Source organism: Colletotrichum aenigma (genome assembly GCF_013390185.1).
Source record: "Colletotrichum aenigma strain Cg56 chromosome Unknown KSG_Cg56_contig03, whole genome shotgun sequence".
Classification (NCBI taxonomy): domain Eukaryota; kingdom Fungi; phylum Ascomycota; class Sordariomycetes; order Glomerellales; family Glomerellaceae; genus Colletotrichum; species Colletotrichum aenigma.
This window is the reverse complement of record NW_023500909.1, coordinates 6511472-6534799: the sequence shown is the minus strand read 5'-3', so window position 1 is coordinate 6534799 and position 23328 is coordinate 6511472. Positions and strand designations below refer to the sequence as shown.

At 50.3% G+C, this 23328-nt stretch overlaps 9 protein-coding genes across 9 annotated transcripts; 7 read left to right on the top strand and 2 right to left on the bottom strand.

Moving 5' to 3' along the window:
- Positions 1 to 362: 362 nt before the first annotated feature.
- ustQ-8 (Tyrosinase ustQ) lies at positions 363 to 1794 on the top strand (the record flags this gene model as incomplete). Its single annotated transcript, XM_037320996.1, has 5 exons — positions 363 to 771; positions 911 to 1007; positions 1061 to 1084; positions 1144 to 1521; positions 1593 to 1794. The coding sequence occupies 5 exons, from the start codon at positions 363 to 365 to the stop codon at positions 1792 to 1794; spliced, it is 1110 nt and encodes a 369-aa protein (XP_037181913.1).
- A 5949-nt stretch (positions 1795 to 7743) lies between these two features.
- On the top strand, positions 7744 to 8691 carry CGCA056_v005744 (uncharacterized protein; the record flags this gene model as incomplete). Its single annotated transcript, XM_037320995.1, has 2 exons — positions 7744 to 7813; positions 7868 to 8691. The coding sequence occupies 2 exons, from the start codon at positions 7744 to 7746 to the stop codon at positions 8689 to 8691; spliced, it is 894 nt and encodes a 297-aa protein (XP_037181914.1).
- Positions 8692 to 12283: 3592 nt separating this feature from the next.
- On the top strand, positions 12284 to 13171 carry aiiA-1 (N-acyl homoserine lactonase; the record flags this gene model as incomplete). The annotated part of the gene is made up of 1 exon (XM_037320994.1): positions 12284 to 13171. The coding sequence occupies one exon, from the start codon at positions 12284 to 12286 to the stop codon at positions 13169 to 13171; it is 888 nt and encodes a 295-aa protein (XP_037181915.1).
- A 53-nt stretch (positions 13172 to 13224) lies between these two features.
- moxY-6 (FAD-binding monooxygenase moxY) lies at positions 13225 to 15176 on the bottom strand (the record flags this gene model as incomplete). The annotated part of the gene is made up of 5 exons (XM_037320993.1): positions 13225 to 13649; positions 13705 to 14107; positions 14162 to 14385; positions 14439 to 14596; positions 14647 to 15176. The coding sequence occupies 5 exons, from the start codon at positions 15174 to 15176 to the stop codon at positions 13225 to 13227; spliced, it is 1740 nt and encodes a 579-aa protein (XP_037181916.1).
- A 591-nt stretch (positions 15177 to 15767) lies between these two features.
- CGCA056_v005741 (Cutinase transcription factor 1 alpha) lies at positions 15768 to 17809 on the top strand (the record flags this gene model as incomplete). The annotated part of the gene is made up of 4 exons (XM_037320992.1): positions 15768 to 15833; positions 15888 to 15958; positions 16019 to 16790; positions 16844 to 17809. 4 exons carry the CDS (start codon positions 15768 to 15770, stop codon positions 17807 to 17809), a joined length of 1875 nt encoding a protein of 624 aa, XP_037181917.1.
- Positions 17810 to 18180: 371 nt separating this feature from the next.
- pcaC-0 (4-carboxymuconolactone decarboxylase) lies at positions 18181 to 18653 on the top strand (the record flags this gene model as incomplete). The annotated part of the gene is made up of 2 exons (XM_037320991.1): positions 18181 to 18273; positions 18330 to 18653. The coding sequence occupies 2 exons, from the start codon at positions 18181 to 18183 to the stop codon at positions 18651 to 18653; spliced, it is 417 nt and encodes a 138-aa protein (XP_037181918.1).
- Positions 18654 to 19480: 827 nt separating this feature from the next.
- On the bottom strand, positions 19481 to 20539 carry CGCA056_v005739 (uncharacterized protein; the record flags this gene model as incomplete). The annotated part of the gene is made up of 1 exon (XM_037320990.1): positions 19481 to 20539. One exon carries the CDS (start codon positions 20537 to 20539, stop codon positions 19481 to 19483), a length of 1059 nt encoding a protein of 352 aa, XP_037181163.1.
- A 1018-nt stretch (positions 20540 to 21557) lies between these two features.
- On the top strand, positions 21558 to 22216 carry terJ-4 (Efflux pump terJ; the record flags this gene model as incomplete). Its single annotated transcript, XM_037320989.1, has 2 exons — positions 21558 to 21731; positions 21797 to 22216. 2 exons carry the CDS (start codon positions 21558 to 21560, stop codon positions 22214 to 22216), a joined length of 594 nt encoding a protein of 197 aa, XP_037181162.1.
- Positions 22217 to 22311: 95 nt separating this feature from the next.
- On the top strand, positions 22312 to 23259 carry terJ-5 (Efflux pump terJ; the record flags this gene model as incomplete). The annotated part of the gene is made up of 2 exons (XM_037320988.1): positions 22312 to 22604; positions 22662 to 23259. 2 exons carry the CDS (start codon positions 22312 to 22314, stop codon positions 23257 to 23259), a joined length of 891 nt encoding a protein of 296 aa, XP_037181160.1.
- Positions 23260 to 23328: the final 69 nt, after the last annotated feature.

Genomic DNA, 23328 nt, shown 5'->3' with positions numbered 1-23328 from the left:
TGAGTGCAGTTGAAGCCTAGGGATCAGAATCATGTGGAGCGTTTTTCCTTCGTTAATCCGTAATTACATGTACTTCGCTGCTTATGTCAACCTGTCGCATATTGGATGGGAGAATCACGTAAGACTCATGGTAAGCCCGCCAGTTTTCTCATTCATGAGCCAATTCGCTACCCCCTTCACGCTGGGAAAATCAACTGCGAAAGTTTGGAAATCTCCGGGAAAGGCTGGATGTGTAATAAACATCGTCAGCTTAACAGGAACCTCCTTTGGCAGCGTTGGTCTATCGCTACGTCGATATTGTTCTTTCGCTCCTCTTTCACGTAACCTGCCGTTCCCAGTTTTCCCACAACAACTCATGTATCATGTTCTTGCTGAGTTACAACCAAGCACGCTATGTCGCTCTGCGGCCTCCTCACGCCCAGGACAATGACACCGAAGATCCAGAGAGCATATCGGTTGAAAAGAGGACGAATATCACGAAGAGGCCTTCTACTTTCGTAATTACTATTTTGAGCCTTTTCTTCTTTGCAACCGGCTTCTTGTGCGGCGAATTCATCCAGGACAAAGGTCTTATCTCCAAGCTCAACCAAGCACAGAATTCAAGGTGCCAAGCGCCTTCAATTCGCCGCGAATGGCGCAGTCTAAGCAGCGATGAAAAGACCGATTACATTAGTGCTGTGAGATGTCTACTATCGAAGCCCTCAAAAGTGACGGCAGGCACCTCGTTGTATCATGATTTCCCTCGTCTACATGCTGTAGTGGGCGGTGATTGTAAGTCTCAACCCACTCCCAGCGTTTTGGTTTCTGGGTGCTGCGATGCACATTGTGAGGTTAAGGTCCAACCGAGTCCTCTCCCGCAATCCTTGTCGAGGCAGACGTCTGCTATTTGCTGACTGATGCGACTCTGTAGCTCATAATACTGCCCTCTTTCTTCCCTGGCACCGCTATTTGCTCCATGTCTACGAGAACGAATTGAGAAGCACGTGCGGCTACAACGGAAGCTTAACGTAAGTCTGAACCTCAAAACTATCACAAGTTAGAGCTAAATGGGACTGACTAGGTACTGGGACTGGAGCCTGGACTGGTATCGAACTACTTAAATATACCCAGGTTATCATGATCGCGTCAGCTAATATTCCGTAGGGAATCTCTCGCCGATTCACCCGTATTTTCAAACACCACGGGGTTTGGAGGTAATGGTAACTCATCCGTGCCCGAATCTGTCGGTGGCGGTTACTGTGTTACGGATGGGCCTTTCTCCGATCTAGAGCTCGATGTTTTCGGTTTGGAAGATGACACACACTGTCTCTCGCGTGGCTTTACCGATGGCAAAGTCTCGGGTCGTCTAAATGGCGACAAGGTAGAGCCTGCTGTGATTGAGGAGATTCTTCGACAGCCAGACTATGCCAGCTTTTTCGTAAAGCTCGAGGACGGCCCTCACAATCAGATCCCGAACGGCATCCAGGGCGATTTCATTAAGTTCACTGCTCCTAATGATCCACTATTCTTCCTACATCATAGGTATGGACCAAGTTCACTAATTATTAGACTAATACTCTTAGACTGACAGCTAATCCTATGCGCTGGAACAGCCAATTGGATAGATTATGGTCCATGTGGCAGCAGCGTAATCTGCGCCCACGGCTCAGTGATTACGGGAACCCCAAAAAGCATGAGGTCGTGAAACAGACTTCCCTGAGCGATACGATATCAATTGGGGGCATCATGGCACCCGATATTCACGTCTTTGACGTCATGAATACTGAGTCTGATTTGCTTTGCTATAGATATTAGTTAGAAGTAGCCAACAGAGTCGAAAGATCAGACAAAGAAAATGCGAACATACACATTGAGATGTAAAACAAATTCATTGTCTTCATAATTATGGAGTAGCTGGGCTGGAGTAACAATATGTATTATCTCTGGAACACTTGAGAACCTGTACCACTCCTACGACCTCGGGACCACCCCGCAATGAAACCAACGGATGGGTAATTGAAGAAATGATGGACTATATTACTCAGGGAGTCTTGATTTAACCGGCAACAAGAATGCGCCATGCCTCTCCGCATATTGCCATTTTCAGTGTCACAGGCCCTAGATGGCCGCGTGGCAACCAACCATCAATAACATCCAGCGAAGTCCTTGGCCTCTGGGATATCATTGTTTACAGTGTGCGAAATCTTTATTTATATCAATTAAGAGCTGTAGCTGCATTGTGCTCGCCGAGGAACTTGGAAATCCTACCCATAAACTTCATCGATTCTAAACAGATTAAGCGGCGTATATGGGACACTAGAAATTGTGGCATTGATTACGGCCACAAAACACCCTCCTTCTCCCTCAATCTCTCTGCATTCTTATAAAGAAGATCTGGGTCTGCAGCATCCCTATCTATTGACCATCGCTTTAGTGCATCGTAGTCCCGGCAGGTGTGGACCGTTTCGAAGACGGGCACTATCCAGCTCCTATTTTCAGACCACTTGATGGGGATGAGTGTCATGTCCCCATTGCACATGATACTTAAACGGATGGCGTCAACGCAATGCTCTGCCTACATTTAGTAAAGTGCACCTATGAAAACTGGAAGGGAGGGCAATGGTATCGCACCGATATGGGCCTGCAATGTCGGATCCCTCAAATCTGAGTAGTAGTCCAAATTTAGGGCTTTCCTCATCATGTTCTCCGAACGTCAGCTTTAGAGCATAATTACGATTCTGCTCTGGAGACTGGACTTACGACGCAATGAAGATCATGAAAGAGAGAGACTCTGTGAGTCATGTCAGAGTATTTCTTGGAGCAGAGCTTGGAAAAAACTCACTGTGCCATGTGCAGGCCTGTCTCAGGATCGAGCCATAATCCACCCCCTAGCAGCTTTTGCTCTTGAGGGGTTACAAACACATTAACAGCTACATCTATGCATTAGATGAAATCTGATTCGCATGGCCATAAGTTGTTTGATTTACCTCCGAGAAGGTTCTCCCAGGCAGTATCAATTTCTGGGCTCGGCGCCCCAACGTAAGGTGGGTCTGTGACAGGACGATAGACTTGATGACTCTCATTATACTTCAGTGTCGCGTCGAACTGGACCTCTCTGAAACTGGGTGATAGCTCCCTTGTCACTGTCGCTTGATAAGGGTCAGACCTTTTGTGGTGTGTTGCGTTTTGCCAGTATATCCTGGGTGCAGACTCACCAAACTCGCTGTTGCGCCAGAATCCCGCCTTGGCACAGCCTTGAGACGACCTCACTGTTAGGATCACGAGACATGCGAGAAGTACTGTGGATAGCATCCATGGTAAGAGGGTCAAGAAACTTGGTCTTCTCCTCGAATTGCAGTTACTGCATGTTGTTCTTCTGGCTGAAGCACTGTCACCTCCAAGTAGGCCGTCTTCCGATTCGTCGCGAGGGCTGATACTGAGTCTTGACGGCCGATCCATGGTAGCCTGATGGTATTCTACCAGAGTGTCATGTAAAAACCGTGACAGAACACTCCGAAGTTATTTTCGAAATTGGCGGAGGCAAACACCACATTTCGGAAGTCGTTTGCCTTGCTTTGCTATCACGTCAGCTCGCTTATAACCAATTACATACCTGCTGACGAGTTCAGAGCCTGTGTAGTGTCTTACGAGACCGTTACATCAGCTTGTAGGAAGTAGTCAAATAAACCGACTCCTGACTATTCTTGCAAACTTAGGCACTTCGCGCGATTTCACGGCATGTTCGTAGCATAAGAGTTACCTACAACATGCGTACAAACATATTCATCATTATTGTGTGAAACGACACGTAGGTTAATTTGACGAGTATAGAAAATGATTGCAATTATCAGAAGATTAGAGAGGTCAATAGTATCTCCACCATGAAGTCTTCCCATGCTGACGTTATGCATTACTTCCTTGACCTTACGTGTGACAGAATTTTCTCGCCAAGGTAATGTTCATTCACTCGACTGGTAAAACTAACCCGAATTCAACTGCAAGTCCACCGTCTAGGATAATTTGTCCTCAAAACGTGGCTAATCATTGTTAATTGCAACGGCCAGGCTGGACACAGTTGATGCCGAAAGTTGCACACAATATCGTTTGGGGGAAAGCTTCCCAGTGTCACCATTTTCGCCATGCACATCCGTTTTCTCCCACCTGTCGACTCTATGGCCCAAAGAGTGTTGCCTTGGTGGACGTGGCCATATAAGCAGATCGGGACAGACAGCTTGGACGAGAAGCGGCCAACCCGCTCCCATGCGGAGGGAGAAGATGAGCAACAGCAAACTATCGCGCCACAACAGTGGTTCACCTGGACGTTTCGGAGAGCAGCCATTTGTGCCACCGCTGCCATCATCGCGACGGGCGTTCTGGCAGCACTGGGCATGCACTTTGGAGCTCGTTCAACCAAAACCAATACGCAGAGCCAGAGGCCTGTTCGTCTGTGCGGGAACTCTTCCGCTGATGCTCTAGCTCTTGGATGCACTTTCGACCAGCTGCTATGGGCGTGGCTTCCCCCAAGCTGCCCTCACTACGCGAACGACGAATTTCTGGCTGCCGAAGAATGGAAATACTACATCGATCCTTTCGGCGAGGAGCCGGCTGTGGGCGACAATTGGGACAAGGCGTTGGACAATCAGAAGGATCTCTGGGGCGAGCGGAGAGAGCATCTGACCCACTGCGTCTATGTCTTCCTCAGCTTGGGACAGATCATACGGGACGGCACGTCATACCCTCCCAGGCTTGTAGCGTACGAGCACCTGCACCACTGCGCAAACATTATCTTGGAGTCCTTGAGGCAAGACAAAAACTGGAATGTGATGGAGACTTCCGTAGGACGAGTTTCTTACGAGGAATACTGTTAGCGCCCCAAGAGTCGCAAGTTGTACATAATGATGAATACGCAACCACCAAAATATAACCCTGGAGCCAGGTTCATTACGTAAACTGCTTCAAATATATATTCAAGACGTTGGGTTGGTTGTCATCTCTGACAAAATTGCAGTCACAGTCTTACGAGTCACTGGGAGCCCGCTACGCATGGCAGCGCAGACCCGAGCGTGCAATTGCCGACGCTATGGGCTCAGCTACTAGCCCTTCTTTTGTCGAGCGGAGATGTACGTCAGTCTGGAGGACGGATCAAACTTGCGACGCCAGGGAAGCATATGAAAGCTTTTTATAAACAAGATTCAGGGTACAGATGCATTATTACATATCCCTACTGATTCTCTTTACCCTAATCTGTATTGCGAGATGCGGCTCGACCGAGTTTTTTCTTATTTGAGATAGCGCTCAGCTATCCCAGATCAGGTAGATCAACAGCGGGGGAGACACTAGCGTCACCCATATTCTTAGACCTATGCCACACGGTTCAAAGGCACAATCCAGTAGTTTGATGGATGAATTGCCATCTAAATTACTGCTGACACACCTTTTCGGCTTTAGGAAAGTTTTGGATAAAGCGTGCGGCCACGTACACAGCATATGATCAACGATTGCCCAACAGCGTTTTGACAATGTCGGCTTACGTGAGTCCTTGCCCCTCTTGCCATCGTTCCGCACTACGTGATGCTGAAGAGAAACAAGTCCGGGGGCATATTAGCTAATGTGAGTTCCATTATTCGGTAATGGCTTATGTCAAGCTGAAACCCCACGCTTATGAAGCACTTTGAAACGATAACGTGAATGTATCACGTCACGTATCGACCAAACCATAGGACTGGCTGGGTCATGAGCCGGTATTTTGTGCTTCTGCAGACCGAATTCAAATGAAGGGTATGCTGACGTTGTTTGTTGTCTTAGAAAGGACAATTTGACGTTGCACAATCACGATACTCCACGGATGACCTTTTCATAAAGGGTCAGTGAATGTTCAGTACGCTCAACAAGGGTTTAATACGACATATAACTGTCTCTCTGTGTCCACACTGGAGCAAAAGTCTGACACTTCATCCTCCTGGAATATTCTTCTATATTCCGTTGTCCAACGAGTATTGACCCCTCTGCAAAGGCTAGACTAGCTGTAGCATCAACCTCTCCGACCATGCGCTTCTCCATCCCCCTCATTGCGACTCTGCTCGGCACGGCCTTGGCTGCGCCCCGCGATTTGATTCTGGGTGAGTTCTAGTCTATGAGGCTACTAGATTATGGCTTATAGGTCTCAGAGCGAACCCCTCAACGCAACGCACAAGCCGATTACAAGAAGACCATCGAGCAACGCGAGCCGCAGCGCAACGCCCAGGCCGATTACAAGAAGACCATCGAGCAACGCGAGCCGCAGCGCAACGCCCAGGCTGACTACAAGAAGACCATCGAGCAGCGCGAGCCTCATGGTGACTCCGAAGATGGCTACTAGGTGCTGACTCTGTTTCTGTGATGGGCGAGGATATTTCAGAGTGGTCAAGACACGGTGAAGGCTCACGGAACGGGACGAGGGTATTTGCCACATGAGCTCCATGTCTCTAAGGTGCCATACCGGCATTACTATTGGTATTACTTGCAGTGGTGTGGTCATACCGGAAGTGTTTTCTAGATTTGATTACATCAGATGACATGGATCAAAGACAAATGACAGACACTAGTTATCATAGCAGCATATGATTACCTAACACCTATATACTTCATATGAATACTGTTGCGACGTAATTTATGTTATATCCTTAGGGGAAGAAGTGCCAAACCATGTTCTGAGAGGGTATGAATAGCGTCACGATCTATAACGTTTGATTCGAGTTCATGCGGGTGAAGTCCCATGTGGCTGAAGTTGAACCGCGAAGAGCTGTAAGACTGACGCCTGGTCAAAAAAATATTATGGTTGGTAAGCGACTGGGAGATGATTGTTTCACGAGCCGCTACGTACAAGGATGTAGAACGATCGGGAAGAAGGACAAACAGATTACTCATATTTGTTTGCCGGAGAGTTGCTTGAGACCAGCTCATGGAGTGCTTGGCGTCTTAAGTGACCAGAATGCACGAGGCAAACAACGAATGCGTAGGCGTCATGGCTTTAACCGGCGACAGAATTTGTTTCCAAGGCTCGGGAGAACGATTGACAAGCAAGTTCATCTATAGGGTCGTTGGACGGAAACAAACATGCCTCCAATATGATTGAGTTCTCGTCACCACCGACCCTAACCTTGAAGAACGCTAGGTATAGTCTCTTTGGAATGGCTTATTCAAAGATACTGAAGCTTCCTTTTCCAGTGGATGAAGCTACTAGATACTCGTAACACGTCCGTCTCAACCCGACGACGGCCTCCGCGGCCCTAGCCACTGTATCTAGAAGGTGCTCAGGGGTCGTCATATCTACAAACAAGAGGTCTTTACATAGTGATGGTAAAGGAAGAGGGCAGAGAGAGCTGAAGAAAGGGTGCGCCTGTTCATGTGGGGCCATGTTCATAATAGTGAGCTGTTAGTAAACTCAATTCTAGAGTCTGAAAACTGGTGGGGTAGCCAAAGAATTTCCAATCTGGGCGGGTGCGAAATATTACGTTATTTGCGACCGCTTGTTAACTGCATTTTCAACTTTTGTTTTTTTTCCGGGCAAGGTAGGGTACACTTCGTATCAATTGTCCGATCAGTTAGCAATCTAATCGTCACAATATATGACAATCGCCATGAAGACTGCCGTCCTGTCTGAGGCTGACCTCATTTTGTCCTAGACCGTCGGCCTAGTGTCTCTCGTCAGGCAAGACATCTATGAGGAACTGGGTACGTTGCAGCAGGCTGACCGAGATTGGGATCTAGGTGCAAAAGACCAACATGCGTAAGCCAGCCGTTGTTTGGGGCACCTGCGAGCTTACGTTGGCTCTTTCATGTGTGAATGGACCACGTAAGCTCGAAATCCGAACACACATTCGATGGACGTTACACTGATACATTATAGGAGACTCGAGCATAGGAAAATTCCGCCATGCAAAGCTTGACTACTCAAAACGAACATTTGTACCAACCCCAGACGCAACTCGAATCATGCTGCCGGAAGGCGAGAGTGAACCGTTCCTGGGAGAGACGAAAACTCATTCCCCTGGTCGGAAACATAGCATTCTGAATACCCGTTTCCTTGGCCGCAAAGATGTCTTGAAGCGCTGTTCCACCGCTTTGCACCATCCTGTTGCCACGCACGTGGTGGTTTTCCTCATCACGTCACTGGTTTGGGGGGGCCTTTTTCTCGCCACACGCGCCCCTCTCTTCAGTCATCATGATTATCATACAAGCCACGAAAGTGCGGAACATACCCAGACCACCAAAGAGCACGACAACATAACCACCAAGTCCCGGCTTTTGACGTGCGGTAGTTCAACCGCCGAGGCGAAGAGGCTAAACTGCCATTACGACATCCTGGCCAACCACTGGATCCCAGAGGTTTGCATGGACCATGACGCGATCGAAGAATACAAGACGGACGGATCATGGTTCGGGTTTGCGGACGAGAATCGTACAGAGCTCCTAACCATCGACACAATGTCTGAGATGGAGTTCTATTACACATCTGAGCGGGACCACATTGTGCACTGCGCCATGTTGTGGCGCAAGCAGTTCTGGGCCTTTTATGAAGAGCGGGTGGCTTTGGACACCATCATTGCGAGCGTCGAGCACACGATGCACTGTTCCCAGTTTCTGATAGACATGACGGACAAAGGCCCCGACTACAGGAACATGCCGATCAAGACGTGGGTCGGTCATGCGGGGTGTTGGCTCAGAGATTAGACAGCCCAATGGGGTGGGGTTCCCTGTGGCGGCCTTTGGAGAGAAATGGTGTGTGTGTGTGTGTGTGTATTATTTTACGCTAGTGCGATGGTTGTAGCGATGGCAGGGGTGACAAGTAACTCTGTTTACGTATGTATTTTTTAGGGTCTGGGGCCTCCAGACAACCTTGATTAGCGCCGAAGTTTTCCTTATGAACGCCGATCTAGGCATTGATGTCAGCGCCGTGTGCCAGCAGAAGAAGAGCAAGGGGCTCAGAACCGCATTCGACAGCCATATGAAGCGCAACATTGCCCATCAAGTCCTTCGCATTTACGTCAATCCTCGGTGACTTGAGAAGCAGCTCGGTCGTCGTCTCGTTCTCTCCCAGGACCGCGGCGAATAGGGCGGTACGGCCTAAGTAGTCGATGGCATTGGGGTCGGCGGACTTCTCAAGGAGGAGCTGCAAAAGTTCCCCGCCTCCGCTCTCGGCTGCAAGATGAGCGGCGGTGTTCCCATTGCCATCCGGCTTTGCAATGTCCGCCCCTCGCTCCAACAGAAGGCGAACCATTGACTCATTGCCACTGCACACCGCCCGGTGAAGCGCTGTACGAGCCATGTCCGCCAACAGCGGGGGCGAGCTGTCGGTCAGGACAGGGTCGATGGCCCTATCGCCGGGAGCGGCTGCAGGCTCGTGCTCGTAGAGTATGTCGTCCAGAAGCATAGCCTCTCGTGGGGGCGTCAGCCCGTTGATAGACTGTGCGACGGCTGCCTCTAGAGCCTGAATTCGGTGTTTTTGGTTGCGTCCTGCCAAGCTCTGTGAGCCTTCTATTTCTTATTTCAACTTCCAAACTGCAACGCTCTTTGGGTAGCATGGTGGGTAATGTCCACGTATATATAAGGAGGGGGGTGCAGTGGGACTGAGCTTGGTTATGCTTACTATACGTGCGCTGCGCGGTACGATTCTGCTGCCGCTTTCCCTCTCTCTTGTTCAGGTCTTGAAGTAGTTGGCTAGCGCCATGATCACCAGTAGCTGCTCCCGCCATGGATTTGACCGATGCATATGTCGAGTAATTTCGTGGTTTGAAGTGGCATGGGCTCATTCTCAGTCGGCCCTCTGCACGGCCATCAAAAGCTGTTAAATATTTCCCAAACTGCCTGTTAAGTAGCGGGGAAGAAAGACGCAATACGAAAAGATTCTCCGATTTACTGCGAAGCATGGGAGATCTTTCTGTTGGAGCGAAATAGGAAGGCGCTGTCAAAAAGAATCCTTGAACATATCGCAATTCGCATACTTGGCATGCATCAAGCTTTTGCCCCCTGTTAACCGGCACCGTTCCGTGATAGCCGCCGTGGCAGCGAATTGACTGATTCCGACGACATCAATACACTTGTCTCCGGGCTCAGGAGAAAATGAGCCTGTAATGTCGCTAGCCACTCTCGCAGTTTGATGGCACACCCCGTTACATACTGTTACAGAGTTTACGCGACGATTGAGTTGCGGGCGGCTGGAAATGCTCTTCTCTTGTCGTGATGACTGGGATGTCGCTCAAATTGTGGGCTGGCGAGGGAAGTTGGTCCATTTATGGAGCACACGCTGTGACTGGAGTGGCCCATCCACCTCTGTAACGGGAAACTACCTCCGCATCTCTGGAACTCGGCATCTTGATGAATTGAAATCGCAGTTAGCTGGTTCGCAGTTGGTCCAAGGTCATTAATCGTTCGACCCGCTTATGACCGAGGTATCAAAGATAGCTAATTGTACTAAAGCATTCGACTAATGAATAACTCCTCTTGGTTCAGGGGGTTTGCATTTGGACTGTGCGGCCTAAAGCATGCGTCAAGAATAGAGTGGTCTTTTTTAGACATAGCATTTTCTGTAATCGCTCACTTATTATAACAAATTCCATCGTCCACGTCCTGTCCACCGCACTAATTCACTCCAAGCTGACTGTAATCCACTGGCCGGGAGTCTCCGTCGTGTCCCGAGAATCATCTCTTGCCTCGTTTTGTGTGTCGAGATCGTCCTGCTGAAGGAAGGTGTGATACTCCGGCGGAGGACTGCCAAGCAACGGCGCCACCTCAGGATCCGTGAGCGAGTACGTAGGCAGCGGCTCGAAGGACGAAAGCGACGCGAGCGACTATCTTGATGAGGCGACGCGGCGGAGCTCGTGGTATCTTTGTCTAACCTCCCATGAGTGCACGAGCATGCCGATGAAGATTTGCATGACCGCGAGAAACATGACCATCGCACAAGCTACCACGAAGGGCACCAGGAAGTCGTTCACGACTAGTTCTGGATTTTCGTTTTCTTTATGGCGATGCTGTGGTGGGATTGGGATATACATGGTGTCGGTCGTTGGTGCTGTTGTTTTGGTTGCCGTCGCCGTCCGTCGTCGTAGTTGTTATTGTTGTCCACCGACGTTGCACGTCGTCTTCGTCGTAGTATTTGCTATTGTGCGTTGCGGTTGGCTCGTTTCTTGTAATGCCTCACTTATTGCGTGTTGTTGTATTGGCGGATAATGGCAGATGATGGCGAGCCGCTTTGGAAGCTGAAGGTTCGTTCGATTATACGTGGGAGGTTTCTGAGTTGTGTGGTGAGTAAATGCAGCAATGCCGAACAGTTTTGCCAGCGCAAATTCTTTTTACGCAAATTTCTAGTTTGTACCTTTTAATTCTCTCTATTATGGAGTTTTGTTGTGTCCTGGCCAGTCCCAGACATCACGGTCTGTATATGAGTGCGGATGAACCTCTTTGGCAGCCCACGTCGGCACTCGATCAGGTTGCCAATCAATGTACATTTATGAGATGTTCCCCAGTTGCCTTCCTCTGCCTTGATCCTCAAGATCTTTTGAACCGGAAGGGTTACGTGAATTATCACCCACCTTTGGTCGCACTCGAAACTCTGCTGACATTATAACTGGCACGTAAGTCTGGCGGAGGTCCAGCAGAAAATTCTGTTTCAAGGTTTCTCAAATATTAGGATTTCGTATTTCAGATAGGGACTGAGGCAGACATTGATGGTATGTTCGATGCATGCTTATTTCATCCAGAAAATACCACTTCATTCCCAACAAACTCAGCAGTTAGAAATCATGCTCTATTGTCTCTTTTCTGAACCCGAAGTTCGCACTCGTTATGACAGTTCAAAAAAAAAAAAAACCATGTTTAAGAGATACATAGTTTCATTAAGGTTGAAGACTTTTTTTCAATAATGACCTGTTGTCGATTGAGCACGGCCGGCGGTGTACCAAGTCACATCGACAAGTGTACTGAGGCACGACTTCGTTGAATTAAAGCTTTGTTCGGTCTACTACGACAATCAGAAAAATTAAAGTACTGCTCTATTCGATGTCGAATGCTGAGGTCAGGTAGCTTAGTCTACCCGTAGCCTGCCGGTGGGATAGCCCTGCCGCTGCGGTTGGTGACTACCGGCATTCGGCAGTCGGCAATCGAGGCACCAAAATGAAATCCACAAACTTCTCACCACCAAGCTGTCTTCTTCTTGGCCTCCTCACACGAATAATAGCTCGTCTAGTTGTGCGGTACTCAAGTCCACCCTGCGCTCGCTACGCTACGCCGCCATCGACTCTGGAAAACTCCACCAAAATCCAATATGGGTGGCAAATTGATCGAATTCATATCCACGGGCAAAGTGAGAATGCGGGAGCCGATGAGCGGGCAGCCCATCACCAACAAAAGCACCACTCTCCGCCTTCTGCGCTGTTTCACGGGCGAGTGGACGCCGTGGCTCCCCATCGGCGTATTCCTCATCAGACATGCCGACGGCCCTATCCTCATTGACACAGGGGCGTCGCCCCAGTGTATGCAAGCGGGATACTTTCCAATGTTGAGCTACCTCACCACCGTGCTCAGCGAGCTCCAGCTGGCCCCAGAAGACGGCATCGTCAGCCAGCTTGCAAAGCTCGGCGTGAAGCCCACGGACCTGCAAGCCGTCGTTCTGACGCACCTGCATCACGACCACGCAGGCGGCCTCGAGGAGATCGTAGAGGCTGCCCCGGAGGTGCCGGTGTACATCAGCGCGAGCCACTGGGACGCCTTCGGAAAGCACCCGACGTACGCAGCTGTTCAAGGCTGTGCGTCCAACCACTGGCCGAAGGATTTCAATCTGCGGCTGCTGAACTTTGATGGAAAGCCTGTCGGTCCTTGGACACAGTCAGATTCCATCACAAAGGATGGGCAGGTCATGGCGGTGGAGACACCGGGACATGTCCCGGGACACATCTCTGTTATTGTCAAAGATGGGAGCGGAGGCCCAGGTGCTCCTGACACATACTTCATCACGGGCGACGCGACGTACAGTCTGGAGCTGCTGGAAAGGGGAGAACCTGATGGTATTAACCAGGACCCGATGACTGCCTTCGAAAGCCTGCAGCTTATCAAGAAGTTCTCTGAGCAACAAAAGGTCGTTGTTCTTCCCAGCCATGATGTGAATACGTCGATGATTTTGGAAGAGAGAAGGCAATATCGGGCAAAGCAGTGAGATTAAGATTGATTGAGACACGGGAAAAGTGACTAGTTAATCCAACGTAATTTTTAAATCTTGTCTGGTTCATTGAGGTACCACGTAGCGTCCTCGTCTCCGAGCTCCTTGGTCGAGAACCCGTTCCCCAAGAACTGAAACCGATTTTGCTTATTGACCTGGGTATACTCCCAGTCTTCACCCCTGAAGTTCTCCAACATGTGGAAGAAGTGAATTCGGCTGCCCGGATGTAGGGCCGTCACGGGTCCATCTATCGTTCCCCCTTTGAACCAAGAAATACAGTTTCCAGACCAGGCAGTACGAGGCATGAAACTCTGAGTGTGTTCAAAGAGTTCGTTGACAGCAGAATGCTGCGGTGTTATAGCATTGATGCCCTCAGTCTGAAATTTCTTGATGATGCGTACAAGATACTTGGCTATGTGTTCGGTAATGGTGAAGACACTGCCATGCCCAATAGGCGCGTTGGGGCCAAGAAACACTATGTACCATTAGTCCAGTGTCCAGTGGAAGGCCAGACAAGTTACGTGACGTACTGAAGTAATTAGGGAAGTTAGGGACTGCGCAAGACATATAAGATTTGGGAACTCCCTCAGTCCAAAGGTCCTGCAGATTGCCTCGCCTTCCGAGGATCGGGAATCTAGGGCGGAAAGAGACATCAAACCCCGTGGCACAAATGATTGCGTCCACTTTAATCAGCTCACCCGTCTCGGTCCGCAGACCTTTGGCCTCAACGCTGGCAATCGGATCCGTGACCACCCTCACGTTGGGTTTCCGGAGAGCCCAAAGGTAGTCCACCGCAGGCGTAAGCCGTCGACATCCGAGAGGAAACTTGGGTATGATGGCATTGCACAGTCGCTCGTCGCCGCCCAAAGCCTTCTTCATATATTCGGTTGCTCTCTCCTGCACACTGGCTGCAAAATCGGTGTCTTTGAGGGTCTTATTGCGTGTCAACTATGCGCCTTGAGTAGAATGCGAAATGGCCTGACTTACAATGGGAAAGTTTCCATTCACGACTTCTTCGACTGCCTTGACGAACCTTTGATAAAAGATTGGGTCTGTCTTGAAACGCTCGATTTGAGCCTCGGTGAAGTCTGCGTTTTCTCTCATGCCAACCTCGCCAACGATCCCGCCAGCAGCGCCCTGGGCTAGGAGCTGGAGACGCCCGGGAACAACCCAGGTGGGTTCTCTCATAAAGTGTACCAGTTTCTTCACGTCTGCGGCCGGTGTCAGTCAAATTTTGGCTGCATGCTTGAGTGGGATGATTTACCTGGCTGTATTTTCGGCAAGATCTGGACTCCCGAAGAGCCGTTGCCAATGACGGCAACTGTGAGACCGTTGTAGTCAAAGCCTGAGGGCCAGTCGGCACTATGAATGAGATGACCTTCGAACTTCCGCAGTCCCGGGATTTTAGGCCACTTCCAATGACTGCAGCAATCCTTGTCAGTAGTATGAACATTCAATGATAGTTGGCTTACTTGAGAATCCCGGAAGAGTCCAACAGGAAGTGACAAGTGTCATCAAATTCGGAATTGTCGTCCAGATTAAGAATCTTCAGCTTCCAAACACAGTTGCTTTCATCCCATTCAGCTCGGTTGACCTGGTGTCTCAATTTTATCACTTCTCTCATGCGCCCTTCTTCGCAGACTCGACACAGATAAGCCTGGATGTCTGTTGCTGTCGAGAAGAAGCCGGTCCACTCTGGATTCGGGCGCCAGGAGAATTGGTAGTTGTGCGACGGAACGTCACACTTGCAGCCCGGGTATCGGTTTTCAAACCAGGTGCCTCCTATTTCTGGGTTCTTTTCATAGACAACATGTTCAAAGTCGGTCAAGTAGAGACGCAGAGTCCGTATCATGTTGAGCCCACTCATACCGGCCCCGATGGTGACAATCCGGACATGTCTTGTGGTCCCCAGCGGCTGTTCTGAGACCTGGTAGGGGGCCGTATTGGCGCCATATGGAGTGTCTGAAAAGTGGCTCGCAAGCTGTCGTACTCTGTCAGACATGGTGGCGATGGATGATCAGATTTTGGCGTTGACTCATTTCACGCCTTTGACCGAAGAATACAAGTATATAAACAAACTACTCCAGCAACACGCGACTGTCCAAGAGAATTTCCGTGCGATCAATTGTGAACTGCTGCCCCGTGTTAGTCCCTACACCCGTCCCCGAAACATAGGTATGCACTTTACCGAGAGCCGGAGGCAACACATGCGTGTCAGGCTATTCGACGACCGTTAACGGCCACAATGATGAATTCTTGAGTGATCAGCATTGTCAAGTCTCTTCGGAACCGCCGGAGTTCACCAAGTCGGCCGAGTCCGTCATGTCAGGGTTGACGCCAGTGCCGAATGCCGAGTGCCGACCGCTTCTTCCATGGGGGCGGGAGTGCCCGTCAAGCATTTCCAGGGGTTTGAGTGCCATGCGTCATGTTTGTAGCGTGCTAGGGCCTGTCCCCCTCAGGCGAGGTTTCCGAGGTTTCCGGTGTTCCCCCAGCAGCTAAGCCTCGGTTCCCCGCAGCCTGACAGTGGACTCAGTTTGCTTACGATGTTTCCAGGGACCCAGTAAAGACTTCAAGTCTTTCTTCGGCACGTAGAATGGTTCAGTCTCGGCCCCTGAGAGACCGCGCGAATGTGGTCTGCGTGGATTGCCATGCCCGAAAGGTCTGACACTCCCGGAGACAGCCCGTGATTCTTCGTCAGTTGACGCTCTTCTAGGTCAAATGCGACCTGCAGGACAGGGCGGATAAGGTCTGCACCAATTGCCGTCGGCTCAACCACGACTGCATGTAGGTAGTCTTACCTCTGTCCGGTGCTGTACCTACTTACTGACATGCTGCGTATCTCAGCCGCCGAGATGGCGTTCGTAAACGGCGCAAAGGGCAACGGCTTGCTCAACCTCCTCGTGTGCCGAGGACCGACAGACAGCACCGCACCGGGCCCGTAGCTGCCTCTTCCACGGATGAAGCTTTGGGCGGAGCTCTCGGTAGGCCGTCGTTACCAGATGTACCGAGATGCAGCAGTCGCAGCGACACGACGGCAGACGCAGCCCAACCGCCGATGGCGTTTATTTCTCCGTCGACAGTCATGTCATACGACGCTGCACATGGCGAGCCAGAAGTCGATCCCAGTAACTCGCGAACCCTGGACACCAAGTCGGCAATACTCAGGCTGACCCAAGCTGACGTACTGCCTCGACCTGCTTTGCTCAGAGCATTGATAGACGCCTACTTCGATCATGTCTACCCGCTCTATCCGGTTGTTGATAGAGAGGATGTGCTGGGGCCAGCCCCGTCTACGCTCCTACTACAGGCCGTCAGTATGGTCGGCTGCTTGATGCGGCGTGGACCTGAAAGCATGGAGCTTTGTGGTTCGCAGTATGAGAAGGTCAAAACCTTGATTCACCTGAATTACGAAGCCGATACCCTGGTCTTACTCGAGTCACTTTGTCTAATGACATGTTACAGCATCATGTCCACGGACTTGGTGACTCTGGATGGTCCATGGCACTGGTTGGGTGTCGCATTACGGATGGCCCTGCAGATGGGTCTCCATCACCGTTCCACCCACGACCGGCACACCAATCCAGGTTGTCTGCGCCGGATTTTCTGGCAGCTTGTGGTTCTTACTGCTACCAGCTAACAAAGATCACTGCACGCTGACCACTTGTCAAGACTTCAGATCGACTAGCAGCCTCTTGCTGGGGGCGTCCGTTGTCCCTTCATCCTCAGGAATACGACATACCGCCCTTAGAAACCAGTGACTTTCCCACTACGGACTTGCATTCGCATGCTTTCCTGGAGGTTGTGAGATTGACGGAGGCTATGAGCATCATTGCAGAAGCTGGCAATGGGCGGACAAATATCATTCAAGAAGAGGCTACGACTCTCGTCCAGCGACTATGTGACTGGCTCCAAACCCTGCCTGAAATTGTACACCTCTACGACGCCTCTGGCATCAGAAGGCCATTTTACCGCCCTGCGAGCGATCTGCATATCATATACTTTGTCACCATTATTCTCTTACAGCTTCTTGATGGAAAAGGAACGAGGCCGTCGATCGCTGCTTCCTCACTCACTGCCGCGTCGTGTATTTCCCGCCTTTATGAAGAGATTCACTATAGGGAGGAGACAGCCCACCTCATTGCCATTCATGGCTACTTTCTTATGGTAGCAGCAGTTCCCTTGATTTGTTTCCCCCGCCAGTCACGAGAAGACAAAGTGACTCGAGATGAGGAATTAAACATTATTTGCGACGTGCTGGGCGAAATGCGATCCCGGTATGGCGGCTCGGATCTAGTGCTGCGGAAGATTAGACAACTGCAGAAGGACACGAATATTCGCGGAGGCCAATCTGGCCATGATAATCGGTCTGGTGTCCCCGAAGAGCACGCTCTGTGGGCAACTCGCAGTATCAGTGAGCGGCTGAATGACCTCTTTGCTTTCCCCCCAAGCTTCTGTCCTCACATAAACATGCCAGAAGCGGAGATGAACCCAACAGAAGGTGCTGGAAGAGACTGGTTGTCGCAGATAGAATATTTCCCCGATTTCCTGTCCGAAAATGGGTTGAATCTGACTGATATGCTGGCTTTGGACTACAACCTTCTGGAGATGCCCATTGACAGTAGCGTGGGTTTTTGAACTGGAAGATTGCAATTGTATTTGAGGTCATGACAACTTCTAGGAGCTGTCTTGTTGAGCAGTTTGCGTAAAACGTCAAATCCATATATTTCGACCAAAGACAGTTTTGATCTCTCTTGCTTTGCCCAAAGGGTCGTCGGTTCTCGGTAAAAGTACCACGCTCGGCACTGTTTGCAGTGCCGCACTCCCTGCCGGACATGTTAGGCGTCCCCTCTAACCGACGTGCCATCCTTTGCGGTATCCCGACATAATAGAGGTGATGTTCTTCAGGTCGGCACGTCCACTTCATCGTCCCCCTTTGGATCGCATGCAGCCTCCGAACGGCCTATAGCTCTGCAACATAAATTGGGCATTATTAAACCTTGCTCGAGATGGAGAACATGACCGAAAAACAGCTGTTGGGGCTCAAGATGATGAATGGATTCTTCGGGGAGGACTTATTCAATGAGCTCAGGGAAGCTTCGGTGAGTGTTCTATCAACGTGCGCCGAGTGGAAGTCATCGCTAACTCAGAGAAAAAGCGAGATGATTTACCAAGCAAGGTTGGATCTGAATACATCGCCGAAACTTGCTTCTCATCATACGCTCGGCCGGGTCTTACCTTTCAGCAACGGTCTCTGATGAATATCGGCATGCTTATCGCTCTGAACCGAGGCCCGGAATTGCGCATTCACATCAAGGCGGCCCTCAACAACGGGCTGTCAGAGGAGCAGATTGTTGAGGCCTGTAGACATGCAATGGTCTACTGTGGGGTCCCTGCTGGAAGAGATGCACTGTCTCTTGCCAGTGAGATTTTCAACGAGAAGAAGACGAGCAAAGGGACTGAGAGGGCAAAGCTTACTTGAGCCTTTGGCAAGATTCATGAGGATTTACGATGACCATGGCTGAATAAATATATTTGTAAATGAACTCAAAGTTTTGATTGCGACGTCTGTTACAGAGTGGTGGTCTTGAGCGGAAGTGACCCACGGTCAGATCTATCCGGGTTAAATAGGCCCAAATCCGAGGGCTGGGATCGTATGCTGTCCGAAGTTTGCTGAACCCTGCATGAAGATTCTTAGAATTAATGTCATTCATTGGATCTGCAAAATTCTCATGACTCATTTTTGAAAGAAAAAAAGAAAAAAGGAAAAAAAGGAAAAAAAAAGAAAAAGGGAAAAAAAGGGACACTTGTGTGGGATGGGCGTGTTGGAAGTTTTGAGGCCAAATGACCCACATGGGTCAATGTGAATCACACACAGACACACGATCCACAAGGTCTAAGCTCTATGGTGCAAATTTGCTGCGGGGTTTTCAACAACAACCCTATTCAACAAGCACAATAGCTCAGGGGTAGAGCGCTGGGCTCATAACCCAGAGGACCCTGGATCGAAACCAGGTTGTGCTATCTTTCTTTTGCATTTTTGTTCTCGCGTCTTTTATCTTGTTCTGTTTAGCAGGGAACCTGTAAGTGCGTAAATCATAAGGTAGCGTTGACAACCACCCAGCCTTTGAACGGGAACACTGCCCTCACGGTATCACTACTACTGCTCAGTCACGAAATCTGAACCAGAGTTCTGCGCCCACAATAGCTGCATGATCTATTTTGACCTGTGCCTCCAGGGGAGCGCAGTGGCGAATGCCTCAGACTATTCCTAAGCTTCACTGACTACCGCTGTTACCCGTTCCCACCTTAAGCCGCCCAAGATGTCGAATGAAATTCCATCAGGGCGTACCACTGGATGATACTACCAACCAAGAAGGCAGTACTGGCAATGAACGAGACCACGGCACTGCCGAACATCTCGTTGGTGAGAAGCATGACACCTGTGACGATGAAGCCGGCCGATGCCATGGTGTTCCAGGCGGCACCCTGCCAGTCAGATGCCCAAAACCTGGGCTTGAACCAGCGTTCCTGAGTCTGTATGAGCAGAGCGGTATTGGCTAGGAAGAAAAGAGACCCGCCAATGACTTGCGGCATGAAGACGAGGGCTTGGAGAAGGAACAGGTTGGTTGGGTCAAGGACGCCCGGGAACCCAGCAACAGCAGCCGTTGATAGAATAATTCCGCCGGACAACATGACCAACCCAGCCTGGAACGGAACTGTGCGGAGGAGGGCAGCGAAATCGGCCGCGGATGGGATCCATACCCAAGCTTCGGATCCGACGAGGGCGGGCCGGTAAATAGCAGGGGCATCGCCGTCTACAGACTTGGTGTCGCTCTTCTCCAGCGTTCCACGGTCGGCATTGAAGGCGGCAAAGATGCCAAGGATGCCTCCGGTCATGAACATGGAGGCACCAATCAGGATCGTGCCCGGGATCGCGACGGTCGCCAGTGTTTCGAAGCCAAGACTTGGGTCGAGAAGCGGGAACAAGCCAAACCCTGCGTTGATGACGAAGGCGATACTGCCGACGACGAAGAGCATGGTGACTATCCAGTTCATATCTTTATACGGATAGATTGTGAACATGCGGGCGACCTGTGACCGTTTCGATGTCTCGACCTCGATGGCGTCTTCGATGGTGTACTCTTTGATCGGGGATGGGAGGGATGCCTCCCTATCCATGTCGCATCGGACGCGGTATTCGAGATAGTCCAAGGTCTGCACAATGCGCCGCCTTTCCCCCGAGCAGACCTCGATGCCGGTTGTTCTTGAAGGAAGGGCATGATTGTTGAGTCTTGGAGGAGCCTGCACTGGTACCAGAATGGATGTTCGAATCCTAGACGCTCGTAGGTTGGCTGAGGCGTTCATTTTGACGATTTTTACTTTCAAGATCCAGTCTGATTAATGAAAGCGAGCTTTTCTTGCGTAGGGGACGATTCCAGATCGCCGAAATTACGCAAGCAGTAATTCGAACAAATAAGACAGCAAAGAGAACGAAATCGAACAAAATGCAGAAACGACAATAACAACGAAAAGAATATGTCGAATGAAGAACAGCAAGGCGTGCCGGCACGCTGGAGAGAAGAGAAAAAGCATCTTCCTGGTCGAAGGTTGCAATGATGTTATGAGGCGATGGCATTGACAGAGTTCATCGCACTGACGTGGACAGTCGCGCCTTTCCACGGCTCTGGCAAGGACATGAGACAACTGGAATATCACCCAAGTGCCGGACCGGCGTTGACATGGTGTTTTGATCGCCGTAGCAGTCTGGAGAACTGGAGAACCAGCAGAAGACGTGCTGGGGAGGTTATAATAAGAAATACGGTTGACATAGCCGCTACCTTAAAGCCAATTAGCTGGCATGTTTTTCCCTGACACGATGTGCTCCATGCTCCCGACATATTTCACGGGGTCGCCCGGTGGGATCTCCCGTGTCCCGCGGTCTCCGGGTTGCCATCGGCACCGTCTCTGACCCGCCAAACTTTTGCCCGAATTGGGAACGCGCTGCCGGAGATCAGATCAGCCTGGACCAGCAGTCCATTCGTCTCGTTTCAAGCTCGCAGCCGTTTCGCCTATTTCAGTTTAGCGCATCCTGTCCAGAAGCTCTACCCTGGTAAGTATTATGATATCAAAATGCTTGATTGCGAACGTCTTCATTACTGATGACACCTCCCTGGTGGGTTCTTGTGAGCTTGAATCAGTTTCGTGTTTCTACTCAACCTCAATTTGCCTGAATTTGCCTGGAAACTTTCGCCTAGAATCGTGAACATGTTGTTTCTAAACGTTCTTATACGCCTGTCTGCGCGCCTCCTGTCTAAGCGGAAAGCGAGTACACAGTCAATTTCCTCCTATTTCCTTTGCCGTCTTCTGGTCCTCCTGAGTCAATATGGGTAATTCAGTAGTTGAAGCCGAGCAGGGGCGCAACTCATCCCCGGACAACCAAACAACCCTCGATGAAAAAGAACAAGAGCGACTGGGGCGTCAGCGGCCTGAGGTCTTCAGCAACACTTTGCAAGAAGTTGGATTCCGCGCGTCAGTGCTGCTATCCAATATAATGGCAGTACGTCAACCTTTCAATATGAATTCCACGTACTGCTCTGCGGAAAGCTAAACATTTATCTACAGGAGTTCCTCATGAGCGGCTTCAACGTCCTTCTACCTAATCTCATATCCGACCTTCACTTCTCTGCAAATGATAAGACTTGGCCGTCCAGTGTCTTCTCTCTAGTTGCCGGAGGGTTTCTTCTACCCTTTGGACGACTCACAGACATGTATGGGGGCTTCCCCATGTTCCTTGCCGGTAATGCATGGATGGCCGCGTGGTCTCTCATTGGAGGCTTCAGCCGCAGTTACATCATGCTGGTTTTCTGCCGCGCGCTCCAAGGCCTCGGCGCAGCTGCCTTCCTGCCTTCGGGTATCTCTCTGCTGGGCAGCTTTTACCGACCTGGCCGCCGGAAGAACATTGTCTTCAGCTTTACGGTGGTTGTGCACCCTTTGGCTTCTTCTCGGGGATTTTTATCGCCGGCGTATCGGGCCAATTCTTGAGCTGGAGCTGGTTCTTCTGGATCGTCTGCATACTTCTGACCTTTGTATGTATCCTCACCTTTTTCTGTGTTCCCAGACAGACTCACCAGGCGCGCATGCCTATGGATTGGTGGGGATGCGCCACGTCGATTCTGGGTTTGATGCTGTTGGTTTATGCCATCACCGATAGCCCTCACGTACCAAAGGGCTGGGCATCGCCACAGATTCTGGTGACATTCATTGCCGGCATCATGTTTCTTGGGGCCTTTGTCTACGTACAAGGCTGGGTTTCAACAGCGCCGCTTCTTCCTCCCAGGCTGTTTGCCCCAAAGTACACAATCGCGTTGTTCTACTGCCTCTTTGCTGCTTTTGGGTCGTTTGGAATCTATTTTCTCTATGCCAGTTTCTAGTAAGTACTTAATTACTCCACTATCATCGAGAGTCACGAACTAACCGCTTCAATCAGCATCGAGACCATCCTCCACATTCCCCCACTGTTGGCTGCCGCCTGGTTTGCACCTCTTGCGATTGGGGGTGTCATTATTGCCATCGTTGGCGGGGCGGTGTTGCACAAACTTTCAGGAACGATCCTGCTGCTTCTTTCCGTCACGGGGATGTTGGTATCAAGCCTTCTTTTCATCTTGATACCTGAAAACCCCAACTTCTGGGCGTGGGTGTTTCCCGCCATGATCTGCGCGACGATCGGCATTGATATTATGTACAATGTCAGCAATATTTTCATCACCACTAGTGTGCGCAGCGATCAACAAGGTATCGCCGGTGCATGCATCAACGGCCTTCTTTTCTTGGGCATCAGCTTCTTCCTTGGTTGGGCCGATTTGGCCGTAGCACAGACATCACCAAATCTCAAGGAAGGATACAAGATTGCTTTCATCATGGGTGCTGCATGTGCAGGAGCGGCCATACTAATCATTGTGGTGGGGATAAGGATTGACAAAGCCAAGGGGGATCTGACCGCTGACGAGCGTGAGCAATTGCAAAGTGAAGCCGTTAGCAGTGCTCTCAGTGAGACGACGGTCGCAAACCCAGGTACATCGTCATGATAATAACTGTTTTGAATAAGATAGTGTACGATTAATTATTACACAACCCAAGATATTCAGATCGTTTCT